This window comes from Leptosomus discolor, chromosome 8 (genome assembly GCF_034619465.1).
Source record: "Leptosomus discolor isolate bLepDis1 chromosome 8, bLepDis1.hap2, whole genome shotgun sequence".
Taxonomy (NCBI): domain Eukaryota; kingdom Metazoa; phylum Chordata; class Aves; order Leptosomiformes; family Leptosomidae; genus Leptosomus; species Leptosomus discolor.
In genome coordinates this window covers 10,963,004-10,983,364 of record NC_141398.1, presented here as the reverse complement: position 1 = coordinate 10,983,364, position 20,361 = coordinate 10,963,004, and the positions used below count along the sequence as shown (strand labels likewise).

The 20,361-nt window shown below is 38.3% G+C and overlaps 1 protein-coding gene across 4 annotated transcripts in view; it reads left to right on the top strand.

Annotated features, from left to right (window-relative positions):
• The window catches only part of RPRD1A (regulation of nuclear pre-mRNA domain containing 1A), a 42,654-nt gene that overhangs the window by 9,010 nt on the left and 13,283 nt on the right, over positions 1–20,361 (top strand). The window contains exons 2-7 of one of the 4 annotated variants that reach the window (XM_086468869.1): positions 3,111–3,240; positions 3,964–4,070; positions 4,153–4,247; positions 5,204–5,330; positions 5,430–5,605; positions 8,659–8,741. In XM_086468869.1, the coding sequence (XP_086324995.1) occupies positions 3,111–3,240; positions 3,964–4,070; positions 4,153–4,247; positions 5,204–5,330; positions 5,430–5,605; positions 8,659–8,703 (680 nt within the window). In that variant the 3' untranslated portion in view covers positions 8,704–8,741. Of the gene's footprint in view, positions 1–3,110; positions 3,241–3,963; positions 4,086–4,152; positions 4,248–5,203; positions 5,331–5,429; positions 5,606–7,772; positions 8,742–20,361 lie in introns of those variants that run through there. The other 3 variants (XM_086468870.1, XM_086468867.1, XM_086468868.1) reach the window with 3 other exon arrangements.

Below are 20,361 nucleotides of genomic sequence, written 5' to 3'. Positions count from 1 at the left end.
CATAGTAGTAAGAGAACACTGTTTGGTTTTTTTTTTTTTTTCTGCTGAGTTGTCAACCTCAGTTGCTAAAGGTTATGTTGCACTTCAGTCTTGTGTGTAAGGCAGAGCAGTATTAGGCCAGTATGTAACTTCTGAAGATTTGTGAGGTGGCAGGGAACACTTATTTAATGAATAGGCATAATTTTTAGCTTTGGAATGTTTCACAGAGCACTCTTACAGCAAGAGGAATTAAACTGTACTTCACAATATTCTTTGTGAACGTCAGGGTAGAATATTAGTTGAATTTCTAACCGAAGCCACAGATAGCTGAGCAGTGTTTTGAGGAGTTTTGTTCATTATATGCAGCTTTGTTTCTGTTGAATTGTAGTAGGAAGCTGAAAAGGTAATACTAGAGGAAATAAGGTTGAAAGTGACTTCCTGGATTTTAGCATGCTTTTTCCAAACCTGGTATACTGATGTGTTTACTGTAGTGCATGAAGTCTAAGCTTTGTGAGAATCAACATCACCTGACTTTGTCACTGCATACATCTGCTGTCTTTACTAGCTCAGTTGTTTTGGTTGCTTGTTGGAAACATGGAATTTGAGGTCTGTCACAAATGAGTTACATTACTGAGGAGTGCTGGTGGATGATAGAATGAACATGAGCCAACAGTGTGTGGTCACAGCCCAAAAAGCCAGCGATGTTCTGGGCTGCATCAAAAGAAGTGTGTCCAGCAGGTCAAGGGGAGGTGATTCTGCCCTTGTGAGACCCCATCTGGAGTGCTGCGTCCAGCTCTGGAGCCCCCAACACAAAAGACATGGAGCTGTTGGAGTGTGTCCAGAGGAGGGCTACCAAGATGGTCAGAGGGTTGGAATACCTTTCCTACAAGGACAGGCTGAGAGTTGGACTTATTCAGCCTGGGAAAAAGAAGATTCTGGGGAGACCTTGTAGTGGTCTTCTAGTAACCAAAGGGGACCTACAGGAAAGCTGGGGAGGAACCTTTTACAAGGGCCTGCAGTGACAGGACGAGGGGTACTGCTTGGAACCTGGGAGAGGGCAGGTTTAGACTAGACACAAGGGAGAAGTTCTTCACCCTGAGGGTGGTGAGACACTGGAACAGGTTGCCTAAGGGAGTTGTGGATGCTCCATCCCTGGCACTGTTCAACACCAGGTTGGATGGAGCCTTGAGCAACCTGGTCTAGTGGGAGGTGTCCCTGCCATGGCAGGGGGGTTGGAACTATATGATCTTTGAGGTCCCTTCCAACCCAAACCATTCTGTGATTAAAACATGACTTTTTTCCTTGTGAAATGGATGGACAAGGACCTATCCTGCATGACATTTGGAGGACGGTGTATGAGGAACAGTCTGCTTCTAATCCTGGGCTCATTTAAGAAATGGGGGAGGGGGGCAGGATCAGCTTTGGTAAATGCTAGTTAGTTGTGGTGCACCCATGAGACAAGATGTGTTTTCTAAGATTCTCTTTTTGAATAATTCAAAGCTTTTTGTGTGTCAGAACTATGGTTTACCTGAAACATAGGTAGAAGATGTGTTGCTATGTTGTCAGTCAGTTTTTAATATAGAAATTAAGTAGAAATTAAGTTTCTAAAATTGCATTTTAGTTTAGCCAGATTTTGTCCCAAATAGATGAATTTCCTGGGTGTTTACAGGTAGTGATGTCGCTGTTTGGAGCAGACTTTGAATAGATCCACCTTGTGTCCAGCACTTTTAAACTAACTCTTTCTTGCCACTTTTTAGGTTGCCTTGATTCTAATAGATATGTGCATTTTAACTTTTAACACAGGGTTGGTTTTTACCCCCACTTGATCCAGAATTCTCTTAACTTGTTGGATATTTCTGTCCAAGAGGATGGGAAAAATTCAGTACTCTAAGGAGAAATCCTTCAAAGGGGTCTCTAGTGCAAAATTTATTCTCAGAAAACATTTCCTTAGAATGGAAGCATATCAACATTGAATTTTCTCTTGGTATGTGAGGGTGGTGGTTGTGCGTGTTTGAGAGGTGGGAGTGGAAATTAACAAAATCAAATCACATTGAGAACTAAGCACAAGTTTTAAGAAATACTAGATGGGCTTTACCACAGGGCTGCTTTCCTCAAGAGCTGAGAAAAAACTTAAATCTTAACTTTAAAGAGAAACTTGGTTTTGAAGTCAGAACATACATACTGAGACCATGTGATGGTAATGGATATTGAAAGTTTTTCTGGTGTTCACATAAGCCTAGAAGTGATACAATAAGTGGTGCAGCTCTGAGAAACCTGTAGACTAAGGAAGATTGGATGAAGTGTGATGGTAAATGAAAATACCTGAGTAGGAACACGTAGAAAACATGGAACAATTTTCAAAAGCAACTTGTAAATTGGAAGCTTCTAATCTATTGCACATCAATGGGAATGTGGTAGAATCCTTAAGGCGTTTGGAGAAGAGGTACCCGACAGCAACCTGAAAGTGATTTTTGAAATGTTTTCTTCATATTACAGCTGCAGGCACAGTGATTTAGTGATTAGGAGATGAGGGAGGGGAGTATCGCAGTGGTATGGAGAGATAGAGATTGACTGTTCGGTTTGCTCAAATATGAAAATGAGGGGTGGTTATATAAGACTGAGTGAAATTCAAACTGAAAGGAGGAGGTTCTTCATGTGAATGATTGTGGATCTGTGAAGCTGCTTGTCAGAGGACTTCATGGCTGTAAGAAATCTGTGCAGACTCAAAGGGAAGCTGAAGTACTTGGAAGAAATTCATGAAGGTTACCAAACAGATCACATAAGGCTCAGGCAAACACCTGGAAATAGTTGGGGCCTGAAGAACCCTTTCGAATATCATGTTTTTTTCTGTTTATTTTTGGAGATGGTGCTAGAGGGAACTTGTGTCATATTATGAAGGAGGAAGAATCTGAGCAAAAAAGTTACAACAGGACGGAGAGAAGCCAATGGGTGACCAAAGTCTTTTTAAATACAAAATTAGAGTGAAACATTGTAAGCAGTAGTGAGAATAGGAAAAACACATTTGGTTTGGGTGTTTGTTTTTTTTTTTGCTTAGTATAAATGTGGATAAATAGGTATTAGTTGGAAGAATAAAATTTCTAATTATTCTTGTTTATCACTCTTTTTATTAGCAAAACCAAATAGGAAGCTGACATTCCTGTACCTGGCCAATGATGTCATACAGAACAGCAAAAGGAAAGGACCAGAATTTACGAAAGACTTTGCTCCAGTAATAGTGGAGGCTTTTAAGCATGTTTCAAGGTACAGTAAGCTGTTATGTGCAGTGTCCATCATACTATATTTGAGGGGTATTTAGAGAAGTCCTCAGTTGATCTCTTCTGACCCAGCTAGTCCTTATGTGTTATTCCTGTACCTGAAGTCTTGTTAATTTAATTTTTTCAGTGATCTTTTGATCTTGGGTTCTTAATGCTACTGAATGAAGTTACATAGTAAATTCATCTGCATTCAGTCCCTTTTGCCTTAGAAAGCTGTTAGCTGTGCCTTAAATTAAGATGCTTTCAGTCTGTGTATTTATGTGCTACAACAGTTTACTATGTTTCTTTACTGGTATTGCATGATTTATTTTTCCCCAGCAGCCATTCATCTCATTGCATGAGGATGCCAGAGTCTTGATACAGAATTCTTTTCACATGGTACACAGCTGTTGAAGCAACACAAACCCATTTGCAGTGTTCGTGTAGTAGGGTTATGGACCTACAGATTTATGGGTTCAGCAAGCAACAGAGAGAGGGAATTGAGTGTCAGCCTTTTTTATGTGCTTGCTGAGACATCTTGAACTGGTTTTTGCTTTCTTTTCTTTAAAATGTAGTTTTGTTATATTCTGAGATTATTGGACTTCCGATACTTTGTTATTACTAAGATATACCCAGGTCCTTCTGTGACAGATAATCATACAACAGTACTGTACTTCTAGCTAGTGCTGATTTTTGCCTCTTTTTTTTTTATTTTTTTTGCTTGTAACAGTGAGTCTGATGAGAGTTGTAAGAAACACCTTGGCCGAGTGCTGTCTATCTGGGAAGAAAGGTCTGTTTATGAAAATGATGTATTAGAACAACTTAGGCAAGCTTTGTGTAAGTATTTTGTGTGTGCATGAAGATTCAGTCTCTTGTTTGAAATACTATTTCCGTGACTCCTCTGTTTGTTTTAATTTAGATGGAGACAGAAAGGTGAGGAAACGCACATATGAACAAATAAAAGTTGATGAAAATAACTGTTCGCCTCGAAGTTCTCCGACTGATCCTCCACAGGTAAAAGCATGTTTATAAAATTCTGTATTTGCATATGGCTTGATAGAAAATTTTTCAGTTACTCTTGGTTTTGAATGGTCTCTGTTTTTCTTTTTAATGAGGTACTGCTTCTGAGCAAGGGTGTCTACACCTGAAACGTTTTCACAGTACTGTAGGTTACAAGTGGAGTGTGCTGTCACTTCAGTCAGTTTGACACTAAACCAGAATGTATGAGCTATATATCCAGCTTTGTCCACATCAGGATTTCGGCATTAGTTACTACAGTGGTTTAGGTTCTCATTTGGTTTCCAGGGTGGTAACAAGTAACATGTATTCGAATAAGATTGTTACTGATTTATCAATACATTTTTGCAATGTTGCAGTCGTGATGGTTGGGAAGAGTTCTTGTCTACCTTGCATTGTTAGGGCTTTTATAATACTTGTGGGTTTTTTGTTATGGTACTGCCCCATCTCAAAAGGCTTTTTGTTATGGCAAGGAATGACTGTCCTAAAATAATCACAATTTAGTAGTCTTCTGTGTAACAGACATCTGGGCTTCTGTGAACATCAGCCCTACTTCCAAAAGAAGTGCACTGGTCTAGTCTGATGTGATAGCGAAGCAAAACTACAAGAAAAATAATTTTTAAACTATACAGTAAAGTGAAAGGTACTGTAAAATAATCCCTACTATCAAAAATAAAAGACTTACAAGTAGTCCTATACCAAGAATTTAAATGAAAATTATTTTAGGAAGGGGACCTTTAAAGCTAGGAACACTACAATGTTGTTCTGAGAATTAATGGCTTGGTTTTGTTTTGTTTTCCATCGGAGAGGGCGTAGAATGTTGCTATAATGCTGATATCGTAAATGCTTTTAAAATTACCATCAAATTGATTCTCTAAGTTTATTGTGAAATGCTGTTTTGTACTAGAATCTGTTTATTTAAACTAGTTCTCAATCTTGCATGCTTTTTTCAGACCACAGATCTCATTAGAGCTTTACAAGAACTAGAAAACGCTGCCTCTGGGGATGCAGCAGTTCATCAGAGAATAGCTTCTTTGCCTATAGAGGTCCAAGATGTGTCCCTATTAGACAGAATAACAGGTGAGGGTTGGGGGACCCAGTAACTGACATGTTGTTCGGAGAATTTAACAGTATATAATGAAATCATGCTTTACTTGTTTTTTTCTGCTTGCTTTTTAGATAAGGAATCTGGAGAGCAACTTTCCAAAATGGTAGATGATGCATGTATGTTGCTGGCGGATTACAATGGCAGGTTGGCAGCTGAAATAGATGATAGAAAACAGCTAACTCGAATGTTGTCAGACTTTCTCCGATGTCAAAAAGAATTCCTTGCAGAGAAAGAACATAAACTGGAAGTGCGTAATATTTTTAGTCCATTCTCCGCTAAAGCTTGTTCTTGCAAATGTTTTTAGTTTGCCTAAACAACTTTTCTCTCCAAAGGTAAATACTTAATTGCCACTGTGAGGTCTTTGCTTCCAGAATCATTAGCAAGATTTCTTTTGGTTCTAGTGTTGTAAGTCTGTTAAACCAGCTCAACATTAGGTAACGTACAACTGTAATTACATCAGTGTTTGTCTGTTCTGTTTTTTTAGCCCATTCATTATATGGACGGACTTAGTTTTAGTAGTGCAGATAAAGTCTTATCCTGAATGGTACAAACTTAATTCTTCAGAGAGTAGATTTTTTTTCTTGATTTTTTTTTTTTTTTAATTCATTGTTATAGGTCTTAGTTATGTATTACATTCTTTTAGTAATATCCTTTTAGCAAATAGAATGATCTTTCTGGTAGTCTTAGGTTTGTGAAGCCACTTAGAGGATAAGAATTTGATTACTGGTTTCAGCACAAATTTTTAACCTGTCTCAAGCATCCGTTAAACCCAGTAAAACGTAGTTTTGGCTTCTACAGTCTCCTAACACAGTTGGTTAGCAGCACTAGCACCATTAGGACAGGACAGATTATTAATAAAAGAGGATACAGAGTGAACAGCTCATGAGCAAATGATCCCCTAAGTTATTCTGTTCTTTGCTATTACCAGTATCTGAGTTCCTTTCCTGCTGCATAATATTGCCAAGCCTCCTGTTGAACATCTTGCGTGTTCTAAATAGGTCTGTAATTTCAGGTCCATTGCTTCCCAAATCCCTTGTCTCAGCTTTGAGACGTAGGTTGCAGTGTGAACTTGGCGCATCAATAGAACTGAAGCTGCGTCCTTTTGTGAGGGGAGATAGTGGAACAGTGGCAGTGCCCTGTAACTGCAGCATATGCATATGTGGTGCACAAATGAATTACTTTTCAGGTTTCATCAGATAGGCCTGTCAAGAACGTGTTCTTCACTCTGTGATTTCTTTACCCCTCCATAATGTCATAACTTGAGTCCAGATTTTGTGGTGTCTTTATTCGGGAAAATGCTGTTTGCGGTGTATCTGAAGTGATCATTCTGATCAGTTGTGTCATTCCTAGACTATAATTTCCTGAATTCCTGTGTTTGATCTGTGCCTCACAGAAAAGCAATTGATGAAGGTTCTTCTTGTCAACTTCTCTGTGTTTATCCTGTGGGAAGAATATCAACCAATTAATGTACAATAAGTGGGATGCAAGGTAGTGCTGATTGCAGTAGCAACTGATCCACCTGCACAGTGGAACCTGGAAGATTAAAGAACAGGAAACCTTCAGCTGTTAATCATCTGCCCTGCCTTTCTTGTGTGTGTGTAATGTGTTTGAAGGGCAAGTTCCCACAGTACCAGTGTAGGGCTGATCATCTTGAGACACTCACTCCTTTTTGTAGATTATTACCAGCACTTAGACCCTGTAAGTAGACTTCTGAGATAGAGTTGCTCAAAAGACAGTGACGTAGTCCTTCAGACAGATTTATACTACTGTAAAAACAAGAGAGCTCAGTTAATCAGAAATTACAAATGGAGTGTAGCTGTGAACAGATTCCACCCTTATTGGTTGTTTTCAACAAATACAAAACAGTTTAATTTCCCAGTTTTACTAGATCAAAGAGTTCATAACTGTAAGAGGAAGCAATTGCTTTTTCCCAGGCTAACATGGTCCTTAAAACTGTGTTTCCTGGCTGAGTTACTTAAACTGATAAAGAATCTCATTGTAACACAGCATACTTTCAGTTTTGGACTGGTTTGAGGTCTTTGTTTAGAAAGCAGGGGACCATCTTCAGTATCTGTGGCAGTCTGTTTTAAACAGATGAAGTCCTAGAATGTTGAGGTATACTGTAAGAATATTTTTAGGTTGACCGGTGTGATATAAATGCAGGTTACTAATAAAGAACGATGAGCCAAGGAACTGTAAAGAACAAGAACCTTAAAATCAAACTTCTAAACTTGTGTTAAGACGAGTGAAGTGCCTTTGTGCTCACTACCAGTAGTGCCTTTTGGTTTGGGAAGTGCAAGCTGACAAATTTTCTGAAGTTTTGAAATGTAACATCAGGATGTCTTCATGATGTTGTTCATAAGGCCAGTTGACTTGGCTTATAATTTTTTAAATTTTTTTTTTTTTTTTTTTAGGAAATGGCTACCTTCTGATTGAAATACCAAATACCTGTAACCAGATGCTTTTCTTTTCTGAAGCAAAGACTCTCTTTTTGCAGTCTTAAGAAATGACATACCTCAGATTGAGCCTTGCTTCTTGGCTTCTCATTTCAAATAAGATTGGGAAAGGGCCTGTCACCTAATTCTTTTGAGAATGTGTTTCCTGAACTGTCTGTCCCTAGATCTTGCTGCTCAAGTTTGATTTCCGATGAAATTAGTTTGTTCTAGACTGGCTTGTTTCCTTTGTTGGAATTCTGGCTATTGACATTTTTTCAATTATAATATGGTCTCTGGGTTGTAACATATCAAGGCTTCATTTATTTCTGAATTAGTATCCCCAATCTGTGAGTATATTGCTAGATCCTACCTTACTGATTTGTCAAACACCCAGGTATGGTAAGAAATATGTGGTTGTATTCTTAGTGGAATCTAGAAATGTTACCTGCTGTTGACCTGGTTTAACAGTATCAGACTTTGACTTCCCAGAGAGTTCTTGCTAACTTTAAACTTTAGGTGGGAGTTTTAGACCTAATTTTGCAGATCTCTTAGCTTCTGACGAAAATTTACAGGTAGGTAACTTTGAATAACCAGTCTCTCCATGAGGAGTTTTTTAAGAATAAGAGTTTCTCTAGTAGTTATTTCTAAACAGAAGTGCATGATTCCCGTCAAAATCAAGGTAATGTATGCGTTAAATCTTGACAGGAAATTTTGCCAACAGATAACTAATATGAGCTATCATGTCTGCATCAAAAGCTAACTGTACTGCTTAGTAGGGGACTTTCATAAGCCTGCTCTGGGTAAGTAGTGTCATCTTTAACTCTTAAATTGTTTTCTTTTAACATCTGTCTAGCTTCTGTTGCAGGTGATGGACATGGACCTATCTTCTAATGATGTCACCATCCATTAGTACACACATCCTGCTAAAAATAAATTTAAGAATCAAAATCTTGTATTGTCTGTTGTTTTTGAAAACTGAAGAGGAATTCTGTAGCTACTCATACCAAACCTCTGCTATTTTCATCTATATTCTCACAAATGTTACTGAGTTTGTGCCTGAGATGGATAAGTATTTGTCTGGAGTCATTCCTTTTTCTTGAAGATTAAAACTTTCACATGGTTGTTCCTAAAACTCACAAGTCCTTTCAGTTGAATCATTCAAAATTTCAAATGCAGAAGTTTGAGTGTCACTTTCTTTGAAGCTGCCATTACCAAAAGGAAAATTCTGTGAAAACAAGACTTTTTCAGACTTTCCCTTTTTGACTTACACTCTAGCTGTTGGGTTTACATGAACATCAGAAATGAGAAGTCATGGATGTAGAACTAGTCCTTCACAAGCACAATAAAGAACTTACACTTTATCGGTGTACACCTATTTTACATGTTATGTAGGTAACAGAAGATGTATTTTATAACTGCTTTTATGCCCCTTTAGAGCCCCTCTCAAATTTAGGATCATCCTAAAGAGTATTTTCCCTTCACTTTTGTAAGTTTTAAAGTAGTATAACTATTGAAGGTTCAGTGTACTGTAGCTGTATCTGGAAACTTGTATGGGATTTATAGGTAGATGTGATTCTATCTGTTAGAGAAAATGGAAATTTTTGCAGAAAAATAAGAACCCTTTTTTCTCAACTTTGAGGACTAATTTCCTGTTTTCTACTACTTTAGCTGACTCTTCCCTCTGTGCTTCCTCATTGTGACCCCATCCCCTAGTTTTTGAACAGAAATATTGGTTGATCTGTTGATGTCACCGAAGGCTGATAAAAAGAGCATTTTATGTTATGCAGGAACAGAGGATTAGGTATACATAAATTAATATCCAGGTGTGGTCATCTCCTTTTGATAAAGACAGTGCTGTAGACAATCTAGAATTAACATGGCCTTCGAAATACAGGGATGACATGAACAAGAGAAGTACTTGATTACTGGTTTTTGATACTGCTTTGCTTTTGCATCTTCCACAATCTCATTGATTACAGAGTAAATAGCCTCTTACTAAATTTCAAATAAAGGCTTTGATAGTTCAGAATCTTACATGACTTATTAACAAGCACAGGCAGGGAATCATATGACCCTTTTCTAGAAAAACAAGACCGCCCCCTCTCATCTTCATTTTGATGTTACGGAAAAGCGTAGCATCACTACACTTCATTGTATACTGGATGACCTAGTTTCTTACATAGTGTTTCTGTGAACTTGCCACTTTAAATTGGCAAACCTCTTGTCAACTGAATGCAAATTTTTATGAAAGAAATGCTACTCTGGGAGGCCTGCTGTGTTTTAGAAGCTTGTATTTAATTAAGACCCTTTTATTGATGATATTGCTGTCTTGCATTCCTTATTTTCTATGGCTGCATAAACAATATTCGTATCCTTACACACACATCTGGTTATAGTTGTGGTTTCTTAGCATGTTGAGAGACTATTACATGTTCGATTCACATGATTGAGCTTTATAGCTTAGTATAGCTTGACTTGTTTTCCTAAAGGGTTTAATTTTATCATGGGATTTTATGGGTAAACAGCAAGTAGTTAGTTATCCTAGTCTGTAGCTCTGGAATCAAAGGCTTTTTTCTTTTTCTGTTCGGTTCCAGCTTAATGGTTTCAAATGCAGACAAAAATGTTAAGCAAAGAATTTAGGGATGGAGTGGTATAACAGGCCTCTTGTGTTTAGGTTTTGTTTCTCAGTGCGAGACTGGATTGATGCTATTGTCTACTGTTTTCCTCCACCATGGCCTTTATGTTATCACAGAGTGTAGTGCTTTCCTTGCTGTTTTGATTTGTTTGGGTTTTTTTCTTTAGCCCCCTTATCCTTACCTTGTACCTTTGTATGTCAGCCTCTTTCTTTCAGTGCCAGATGAACTTAGGGTAATATATTCAGTCATGCTTCGCATTTTTTAAGTCTACTTAAAATACTTGGGTTTCATTTCTTCATAACCTTGCAGCTGAGCAGCTAAAGTATTTTGCTGAGCTTTGGTTGAAGTTGAGGCAGATTGATTTGTAGCGTAAATCCTACACTGCTTTTTGTTACAGGGTGGAGTTTGCAGTGTTATAGGTGATGTATAACTCCCTAAATGTGGCAGCACCACAGTAACTCAAGGTAGTGTTGAATTATAACTGAGCTGTGCTGTACCTGTTGCTAACAGTGCTATGATTACACAATGGGTAGCTGGGAGATATCAGGAAGTGGGCAATAAGGTCCATCAGTGCTCATCAGGACTGTTCTGAGTATTTAAGATCTTCCAATATACATTTGGCAGCAGAAGACTCCCTTTAAGTAGTGATACCAGACAGACCATGTTGTGTGGTCTCTTGGCATGAACGATTGCATTCATTTCTGTTCAGGGTTACAGCTTCAGAAACTGAAGCTGGGTTGACAGTGCTTCTAGTTCAAGGAGTATATAACTTCTGCTCAGAGAGGTGATTGAATCAGTCCAGATGTTCTTGGGCTGAGGGGAGCATGACTGTGGATCTCTTTATAATAAAAAAGGGAGGAGAGGCTTTGCCAGAATAATTTTCTTTCTTCTGTGAGCCAATTTCAGGTAGCTTTTGCTGTTTTTCAGAGGAATTTATATAGCTCTTAACCATCAGGAGGGAAATGTAGGGTAAGGATCTCTAATGGACAGATTGTCTTCATTCTAGTTCTCCCCGTCCTACCCTGTATGAAATGGAATATGATTCAGAAACAGTCCCCTATGCTTAGAGATTTGAGTAGATCGGTTCAAAGCCCTTGCTTGTAGGTTGGCTTTGAATGACCATCTTAGATGTTTTCTGTAGTGTAAATGCTCTGTTCATCTTAAAGTTGAGTTGCCCTTTAGTGAATATAGTCATTGGGGTTTTTGTTTCTTAAAAGAACACAACAAAAAAAAACCCAACCTGAACCAAAACCAAAAAACCCCACACATTCCACCCCCTAAAAACCCCAATTAAACTTCAGTAAGCTCAATAGTTTGAATTACCTACTTGAAGGTGAATGGGGAGAGTTAAGCAATCACTGCAACACTTGTCTTTCAGGTTTATTAGGTTAGAAGTTGAAGAATGTGAGGAGATGTTTAAGACATGGCTTGAGTCTCTAATCTGCAATAGAAGCAGGTTTGCTGAGCATGCTTACAGGTTGCTAACCTGTCTTCTAAATGTGCTGCTTTTGTTTCCATGAGCATTTTTTCAGTGGCAGGAGATACAGTTGTAAAGGTTATGTTTTATAGAAGTAATTTGCTGTACTAGAGTGGGGAGCAGCAGCCCTTACGTCAGACACAGCAAAGTCAGCGCATTTTGTTCCTCTGGTGAGCCCATTTTATGAGAATGATGCTTATTTGCCCTGTTTCTTCTAACACTTCAGCAATAAATATCCCTTTTTTATTTTGTGACTTCATGACTGCAGCCTCAGATACCATGGCACGTAGTTTCTCAATTTGTACTTGAAAGAGTATTAGACTTTGGAGCTCTATGTTGTCATTCAGAGCAACAAACACTTGAAGACTTTGCCTTTCTCAGTTGATTTACCAGATATTTGAGTATAAATCCTGGCTTTTCTAACAGATTGGACAGGTTGTAGGTTGTACTTTGCTCATCCTTGTAAAATGAGGATGACTTTTAGCTTCAGTTTATCGTGTTTTAAAGCATTGCTTGTCACATTGAAGATGCTCTCATTTTGAAACAGGGTAATAAAAACGTTACAACTTCAGTATTTATAAAACTTTTTACCAATTTCGCCTTTATATTTGTGAAGGGTGGGGTTTTTTAAACCTTCACTATCTTCCTTTGGATTTTGAATGTAAAAATACTGAGAGAAGGTACTGATCTTATCTAGGTAGGACTTGCTGTTGTTCATGAGACTTTTAGACAGAATGTTCCTGGCTGTGCAAGCCAAAGACTTGATCCTGTTAACCAAAATGAATGGATCTATTTGTGTCATCCTCAGAAGAACAAGTTTTGCAGGTATGTAATGGACTTGGGTTTTGTGCAAACAAACATCTGAGATGATGGGAAATTAAAAAGGGAATAATCAGTTCTCTATCTAGAAGTCCTTAAGGTTTTGAATGGTAGCTGTAGATTGGCAAGTGACTTCATCTGATGCCTTCTACGGCAGATGTTCCCTTTGCTTTGATCAGATGTTTGCTGGAAGAAGAAAAAAACACTGGATATGAGAAGTGGATGTAGGAACTGGATGTAAGAAATACTGAAGCTAGCACCTATTTTTGTCAGTAGTAGCAATGTAGTTTTTCAAGTTAAGGCTACACCTTTTCTACAAGCCTTAATTTCCCACAGCAATATTGTTGCTGTTTAGACTTTTTAAAATTCAGGTATTTGTGTTACTAGAGCTATTAAAATTTAAGAACTTTTTTTAATCTGTATTGTGAATACAAAGTCAGCAGAACTGTAAACCCTGCTTGTATCCCTCCTGCAGCTAGAAACCTGCGTTTGGACTTGTTTGTTGAGGCAGCTGTAAACTCTAAATAGAAATATAAGACTACGCTGGAATGACAGGTAGTAGCTACAGAGACCAAACGTAGGGCTTTCTAACCCAGGTTGAGAGTTACAAAGGAAATGTTTGTAATCTAGTTTCAAAAAAAAAGAAAGTATTGTGGATGGAGAAGGGAAAGGAAGCTATCAAAGCCCTGCTGTGCAATTTGAGGTGACTTACATAAACTGAACAGAAATGGGTTGCTTTAGCTAATGTCTTCTAGTGGTTTTGTTTAACAGCAAAATAAGCCCACATGTATATGAAGATAATTGTGTTCAACTCAAATGCTGTGCTCCTTAGTGCTCTTTTTAAATTATGTCCTAATTAAAGCCTGTGTCTTTAGGCTACTACTCGAGTTACACCTGGAAAATTTTTCTGCCATCATTAAGATCTAAAAACTTTATAGTACATTTTTGGGTCTAACAAGCTTCTATATGAAGCTAAAAGGGAGCACCACACTCAAGTTATTCTCTACTATGACCTATACCAGTAGTTAGATTTTTTTTTTTTTGCTGCATTTCTGATAATGATTTGGCTGGAAATTTGGTTGGAAGGGCTGACAAGCGCTTCTGGGAACCTCTGACAGAAGAAAGAGAAATGGCTAGAACATCAGCTTGCTTTTTCTCTCAGCCTTGCTGAAACAACACAAAGCAGATTTCATTCTACCTCAGTTAGAGATTTCCACTTAAAACCAGCATAGTGTTAGACAGAAAAAGTGATTTGCGTAAAATCTGATGCAGAATGCAGTAGCTCTTGTGTGTTTGTGGACAGGGCTGATACTTTTTTTAAGAATTCGAATGTGCACGGCAAGGAGACAGTCTACAAGTGGACAGCTAGCTGTTTGACAGCATTTAAAGAAAATGTGCGCCCAGTGCAGTTACTGTAGGTCTTGGGTGATCATATGTACCTGTGTCCTCACCTATCATAGGAAAATAATTTGTCGGCTTCTAGAATAGTCTGAGGTGGCAAATATTTTCAGAGCCCATTCATGAAATAATAAATTACCTTTTGTTATTTTATTTTAATCTCAGCGTAGGGGAAAGTGAAGTTCATACTGGAAGAAATGTTAACTGGTGCAAACTAATTAGTAAGTATAGGTGATATCTTTATGACAAAAACTTGCTTGCCTTTTTTAAAAAAATTGTATTAGGAGTGAAATATCCTTGTTTGAGAATATGTCAGCATTTTGTGGTATGTAAGGACAGTTCATTTCCCCTTCCATGATGGTGTGGGGGTTTTTTTGTGTTGTTTTTTTTTTTTTTGAAACCCAGAGCTTGAATTTAAATTTATCTATTACTAAGTCCATCAGTTACAGGTAAATTACCATTGGAAATAAGAGCTTTGAAGAATTCATAGGGATCTTGCATGACTGAGATAAGGATCACTTTTAGATTTAATAATTCTGTTGTCAAATCAAAATTACATGAGTTCGTATGAATCAAAACGAATGAGTTTGTATTTGAGCTTCTTTAATCAGGCACCAAAACCATTTTGTTTCCCTTCTTTAAATTAGTGATGGTCTTCTGTACTGGTATTACTAAACTAGTCACAAGGTTTAATGTGACCATTTCAGACATCTTTTATGCTCTGTATGCTCTTTTCAGATAGCTACTGGTGATCTGAAGGACACCTTCAACTTTTCTGTTAATTATAAATGTTCCATCTGCAGTTCTTAATAAAAGTGCAAGTAAGTAGACAAACGTTAGCCGACCTGTTGAGTTTTCACTTGTCATGGTAGTGAGGTCTTTTTGTTTGACTCTCCAATGTGCTCTTTTTTAGTAACCTCTGCTAATGGCCGAAGTGGCAGATCATGGAAGTTAGTAGCTTCCATATCTTTTCAGCTAAGGCTAAATGTAGAAAGCAGAAATACTCTTCAGTGGGACTCAGAGAGAAACTGAGTTTTGTAGATCAAAACTATCACACAGCAATGTCTAAGTCAGTATAGTAAACCTGGGGAATTTTATTCCAAAAAAATAAATCCGAACATTTTACATAATCAGCTACTCCTCGTTCCTAAAAGAGCTCAAAGAATAATAGACTACTTAATGGAACAGTAGGCCAAGAAAAGATGAAAACTATTATGGAAAGTAATGCTTCTCTTAGCTGGGCTGTTGCTGGAATATCCAGTTCTTAAAAACTGTCTTTCTGTTAAAGCATTCAGGTGAAATACAGAGTTGTGAATGATGTTTCCTTTCAGCTGGTAGTAACTGTAGCTTAGTTAATACTGGCCTGATTCTGAAAAATAATCTCCAAGAATAGTGATACCCTTGTTCCCTGGTGAAACCGATCTGGAAGGGTTACCTCTGTACTGAAGCACATGCACAACGTGTGTACTCTGAAGCAAAATGCTGAGGGGGGAATGAGAGGAAGAGAACTGCAGGGCTTTCACACAATGCTGCAGCTACCTGGTAGAAGTGCTTATTCTTGCATTGATTGGAGTTGGATGCTGACGTTTCTGATTATGTATATGTTTATACACACACTACACACTTTTTTGTCGTTGTTGCAGCACCATATTTCAAATTGTGTTGTCTTAGAAGCTGGATGATTTTCTTCCTACACAGATTTCTCTGATTGAGCAGAGTGTGGTACAGGTGTCTGCAGGGGGGGGGAACAGCTTGTAAGCTATGAATTAAAACATGTTTGAGGACAATGTGGAAACACTAGCTCTTGATGCTCTCTAGACTGTCTCTTGAAGCTGTATGCGTTAGTTACTCTGGGGCTGTGACGGAACAGTGAGAGCAATTGAGAAAGCTATTTCAGCAGCAGTGAGAAAATCGCGTATTCCACATCTGTGCTTGCCAAGAATTAGTTTCTTAGCTGGGGAGAAATGGAGTTCTTTGTCACAGGAGTCTCGCCATCGCCTATTAAGGGTGTAAAGCGGTCCTTACGCTTGCCTTAAAACTGAATGCTAGATCAAAGGAATGACCAGAGTACATTTACTTCTGTGTTCAGGCTGAAACAGTTGTGATGTTTTTCAGTTATGTCAAAAGTAAAGGAATACTGGATTAGTCTACTTTGGAGTTGTTGGTAAAGTTTTTCTACTGCCAAAATCTGGAATGCTGTGGACTGAAAATGGTGGAACTAAGGAGAAACAGAATGTGGGGAAACAACTCAGGATGATGTATAAATCCTGTAAATGAACTCTATTTCTCTTGGAATTTCATTCTACTAATACAGTATGAAGATGTAGCTCTGAGGTAAAAAGTGCATTAAGTTGACTTGATTAGAGAGGGCAAAACATTTTTCTAACACTTCTCAGCTACTGCTGGCTGTGGTTGGCTGAAGAAGAGAGAGCAAATTGCTGTTACAGAAGGCTTGTAGGTATTGTGCTAGTCTGATTTCCTGGGAGACTTGACCGTTGCAGTCATGCTGCCAGTCTATCCATTTTCCTTTCATTTGACAAGGGAACAATCTTCATTCAGTTCCTTAAAAGTCTGATAAATTAGTTTTGTGAGTAAGTGGATAGAAGAGAGGCCCAAAGGAGTGCTTCAGTAGCTCTTCTCCCCTCAGCCTGCTATCTAGTCAGCCTGTGTGGCGTGGAACCAGCCATAACCTCCGCTGCTCTTTGCAATAGTTGAGCAATGTAGAAGACATTAAGGGATACTGGGATGGGGAGGGGAGAGCTGGAGGGGGCACACTGGGTAGGAGTTACTGTGGGATGGAGAATTGGGCTAATTGGGATGGAGTTAGGATGTTCAGCCGTTTCTTTACAGGAATCAAATAGCATCGCCATTCACTGAACATCCTTTTGCCACTGTGCTGCCTCATCTTGAACAAATGGTACTATTGAGGGTGTAAAATATTTGCATGTGGTAATAGGATTGAAACAGTATTTCTCTGAAAATATTAGTCTGAAGAGCCAGTGTTTTGAGCTGCTGTCTCCACTAGCGGCATTATTTTCTTGCCTGATCACTATTAGATTAAATTTGTGTGTGTTTTTCACAAAAGCATCTTCCTTTTTAATTTTCTTCATCTGTGAAATTGGTGTCACAGTAGGTTCTGAATTCTCAGTGGTTTGGTAATTTAGAAAATAGATTATGAATTCAGATTGATTTAAAAAATCTTTTGCACAGTTGTCAAAGTACACTGCTCCATCAAGAAAATGAAGAAAAAACCTGTTGTCATAACTTCTTCAAATTGAAGAAGGGCCTCAGTATTTGAAATGGTATGGTACATATTTAAATGGGAATATTTGGAACACTTCGTTGTCTAACTGTCAAAGGAATTTTAGTTATTTATTTTCCCACACTTTCACACTACCGAAAACCCCACTTTTTGAGCCAATGAGGATGGTATTTTTGAGGAGTATAGGCAGGAGAGGAATGCAGTGTGACTTTTTTAGGCAGAAAATTTAGTGAATGTAAGAGACAAATAGTTTTTGTTAGTGGACAAAATGAGGACTCTGAGGCGATAAATCACCCTTAACAGCATTATCTGGCCCCAGCCTTATCTCTGTGAATCAGACTGGTTTCTCAGTGCAAGAGATCCGATCTTTCTCCATAGCTGGGTCTGCCATGGCATATGCATCCTTTGTAAGCGGGGGTAAGGGAGGAAGCTGAGAAGTTGAAAGAATGCCACATACTTTTTAAAATACTTGTAGAAGTTACAGTAGATGTGCACCAGAGGGCTGGAATATTAATCAGTATTTTGTAATTTAGCACAAGTCCTGAAGTGTTTAAGCTATTCTGTGAGTCTTTGATTTAAGTATAGGCCAATGTTAACTAGCAGAAATCACTGCAAAATTAAGTCTTTAGTCTTACTGCAAGTTAAACAGTTCCCTCTGTTTTGTTTTGTTATTTGGGTTTGCTTTTTTTCCTTCCTCCCCATGCATCCAGACCAGACTTTTGTATGCTGCTCCGTCTTTGAGGCCCTGTAAACCAGATGTGGAGATTGAGTTTTGGAGTCAGCACGTACAACAGTTCTGAAGCTCTGCTGCATGCAGAGTTTGGGAGTAGGAAGTCTGTAGTGGCTGCTTCATAGTTATTACATTGCAAGAGGGAGAGAGTCCAGTTTTGAAAGACACAGAATTGAAGGTTGGAGATAAGCATTTGAGCTTTGAGTTCCACCATTCAAAAGATTCTTGGTTTTTAAGTTGCTTCTGAAAATAGCACATTAATAACATGTCAAAAATAGCAATAAAGCAGTGTGAAGAAGGCTGGAGAAGCAAGATTTACACCTTTACTTTGGTCCTAGAGGTTAAGTAGATACTTACTTTGCTCTAGTTCCTCAAATGTTAGGTTCTTATTACCCCTTTCCATTCCTAACTATATATTTCTTTTCATCTTTTGTTTCTCTCCAGTCAATAGCATTCAGATAAAGTTCATTTTACTCCAGCCCAAATACTTCGTCAGATACAAAAGGAGGTAGAGGGACCACATAATTCGTTTGATCCAGAGTTGTGCCTGTAAACAAGTTCTTGGATTTTATGTGGAGCACTGAGTTCCTTGTACCTTCTTTATAAACAAGCCTCAGAGCTGTCCTGATCTCAATAAATGCGAGCCCTTTGATTGTGAAGACTGTAGAAGGCAGAAGACTGAGCAGATGGTGTAACTCCCCCAAGTGTTACACTTGGCAACATTTCAAACACAGAAAGTTATAATGTAATTTATATCTAGGTTGCTAGTCACTTCCAGAGTCGGAGGAATTACTCTGCAAGGGCAGTAGATAGGAGATCAGTCATCTACTGCGTCACGTCCCAAGTCACTGTTTGTAATCTGGCCCATTGCTTTATTTCTTTTCTGTGCTGTTACTTACTCTGCTTTCTCCTCACACCATGGTCACTAAGAAAACATTGCGTTTGTGTAGAATCTCCTCTTCCTTTGCCTCCCTCCACCTCATCTTTGTATCCTACACACCAAGACTCAACAGTAAACCTGAAGCTGGTGCTATTCATTGCTTAAGAGTTCAGAGCATCAAGGTGAAACCTGCTTAAATTCTAAAGGTATTCTAGCAACGTTATAAAATCTCCTATTTTAAGTTACCTGTTTTCTGATGGAGATGATTGACATCCATCAGCCATAGTGAACCACAGTTAAAAGTTGGTGGGTCATTTATAAGGTCAATATATTTGACAGATAAATCGGGTGATCTGTGCCATCATTGTACCAACTTTATTTTAGAGTATTTGGCCTCCCAGATACTGACAAATATTTGGCATCCAGAAAAAATCAGGGGTTTAGTTAAACTGATACTTGATGGATAGCTTCCAGACATATTTTTTCAGTCTCATTCATCTATGCTTCCATAATAACCAATGTAAGCAACAGGTACTGTATGGGTGCTGGGAAATCATGTTTTCCTCTTTCCCCATTTTCTGCCTTCTGCCCTAGGAAAACTTTTTTTGTGGTGGTGGCGGTGATTTTTCTTGCTGCTATTCTTTTTTAAACCAGTGGTACATTAAACAACTTTTAGTTTTAAACGTTTTAGATCTAGAAGCTGTACCACTGTAGTTAGTATTGCATACACTGTTTAGCAAAACAATTTAGCGTGCCATCTTGAAAGCTAGGCATTTCTTGTGCTTGCTCTCACAGGTCATGTGGTACATTAAGTGCCATTTCCAGTAGAGAAACCCATCATTTGGCATAGGATGATACTAGATGCAACCTCTGTAGAAAGAATTCTGTCCATGTGTATACCTATTAATTTGCTCTCTTGGCCAGAACACAATTACTATGCTTAGCTATGGCATTATCTGAATATGTAGGAGTGGAAAGTCCCTATTTATGATAATCTTATCTGTGGTAGAAATCAAGTGTTCTTGCTCAGCAATGTTATCTCAAAGCCTTTTTATCCTAAGGCTGAAAGATTGTGGAATAAAGCACAAACAGAGATGCGATTACAAACCCAAAGCAGAAAGTACATTCACTACCTGCTGGTTTAGTTCTGGGGAACCTGCGTGAACTTTTTCAGACATGTTTCTCTCAAGAACTAATAATTCCTGATTTTCTGGGTTTCTTCTTGTGCATTAGTGTTATTTTAGAACACAGACAGCAGCAAGAAATGTAATGTCACTAAGCTATCCTCCAGAAAGCAGTCTATAAACCACTGCTCCTTTGGTTTCCTGGCTAGCTTCTCACCTGTAATTTATGTGGAATGTCAATG